Genomic DNA, 956 nt, shown 5'->3' with positions numbered 1-956 from the left:
GTTTAGGAAATTGGCATTCAGCCATGAAGGAAGGTTGTAGATCAGAAAAATGGCTGTAGCATATCTATTTATGCAGTGGCGTCAACCTTGCTCATATGAACAGCGAGGTCAACAAGACGGTTGGAATAACCCCACTCGTTATCATACCAGGAGACGAGCTTGACGAAGTGCTCATTGAGAGCGATACCGGCCTTAACATCGAAGATGGAAGAGTGCTTGTCGTTGCACATATCAGTGGAGACGACATCATCATAAGTGATACCCATGACACCCTTCATGTCACCCTCACAGGCCTTCTTGACGGCGGCAACGATCTCGTCGTAGGTGGCAGCCTTCTCGAGACGGCAGGTAAGATCGACAACAGAAACATCAGGGTAGGGACACGGAAGGACATACCAGTCAACTTACCGTTGAGAGAGGGGATGACCTTACCGACGGCCTTGGCGGCACCGGTGGAGGAAGGAATGACGTTGGCAGCAGCGCAACGGCCTCCTCTCCAGTCCTTACCACCCTTAGAAGGACCATCGACGGTCAATTGAGTGGAAGTAGTGGCGTGAATGGTGGACATGAGACCCTCGACAATACCAAAGTTGTCGTTCATGATCTTAGCAAGAGGGGCCAAGCAGTTAGTAGTGCACGAGGCGTTGGACACAACCTTGAGATCGGAAGTATACTCCTTGTTGTTCACACCCATCACGAACATGGGAGTGTCATCCTTAGGGGGAGCGGAGATGACAACCTTTTTAGCACCACCCTGAATATGGCCAGAGGCCTTCTCACCAGTAGTGAAGACACCAGTGGACTCGCAGACATAATGAGCACCGGCCTTACCCCACGGGATATCGCAGGGGTTCCTCTCAGAGAAGACCTGAATAGTCTGACCGTTCACAATGAGGGCGTTTTCAGCGACCTCGATAGTACCGTTGAACTGACCGTGGACGGAATCGTACTTGAGA

General features: G+C 51.4%; 2 protein-coding genes across 2 annotated transcripts; both read right to left on the bottom strand.

The window, feature by feature from the left end:
* Positions 1–68: 68 nt before the first annotated feature.
* Positions 69–230, bottom strand: Pmar_PMAR026480 (glyceraldehyde 3-phosphate dehydrogenase, putative; the record flags this gene model as incomplete). The annotated part of the gene is made up of 1 exon (XM_002774753.1): positions 69–230. The coding sequence occupies one exon, from the start codon at positions 228–230 to the stop codon at positions 69–71; it is 162 nt and encodes a 53-aa protein (XP_002774799.1).
* Positions 231–274: 44 nt separating this feature from the next.
* Positions 275–868, bottom strand: Pmar_PMAR026479 (glyceraldehyde-3-phosphate dehydrogenase, putative; the record flags this gene model as incomplete). The annotated part of the gene is made up of 1 exon (XM_002774752.1): positions 275–868. A coding segment is annotated over one exon (594 nt), but the record flags the coding sequence as incomplete, so codon positions are not given.
* Between the last annotated feature and the right edge of the window lie 88 nt (positions 869–956).

Source organism: Perkinsus marinus, assembly GCF_000006405.1.
Source record: "Perkinsus marinus ATCC 50983 genomic scaffold scf_1104296957520, whole genome shotgun sequence".
Taxonomy (NCBI): Eukaryota; Perkinsozoa; order Perkinsida; family Perkinsidae; genus Perkinsus; species Perkinsus marinus.
Note: the sequence above shows the minus strand (reverse complement) of the source record. Positions and strands in the feature narration are given on the sequence as shown.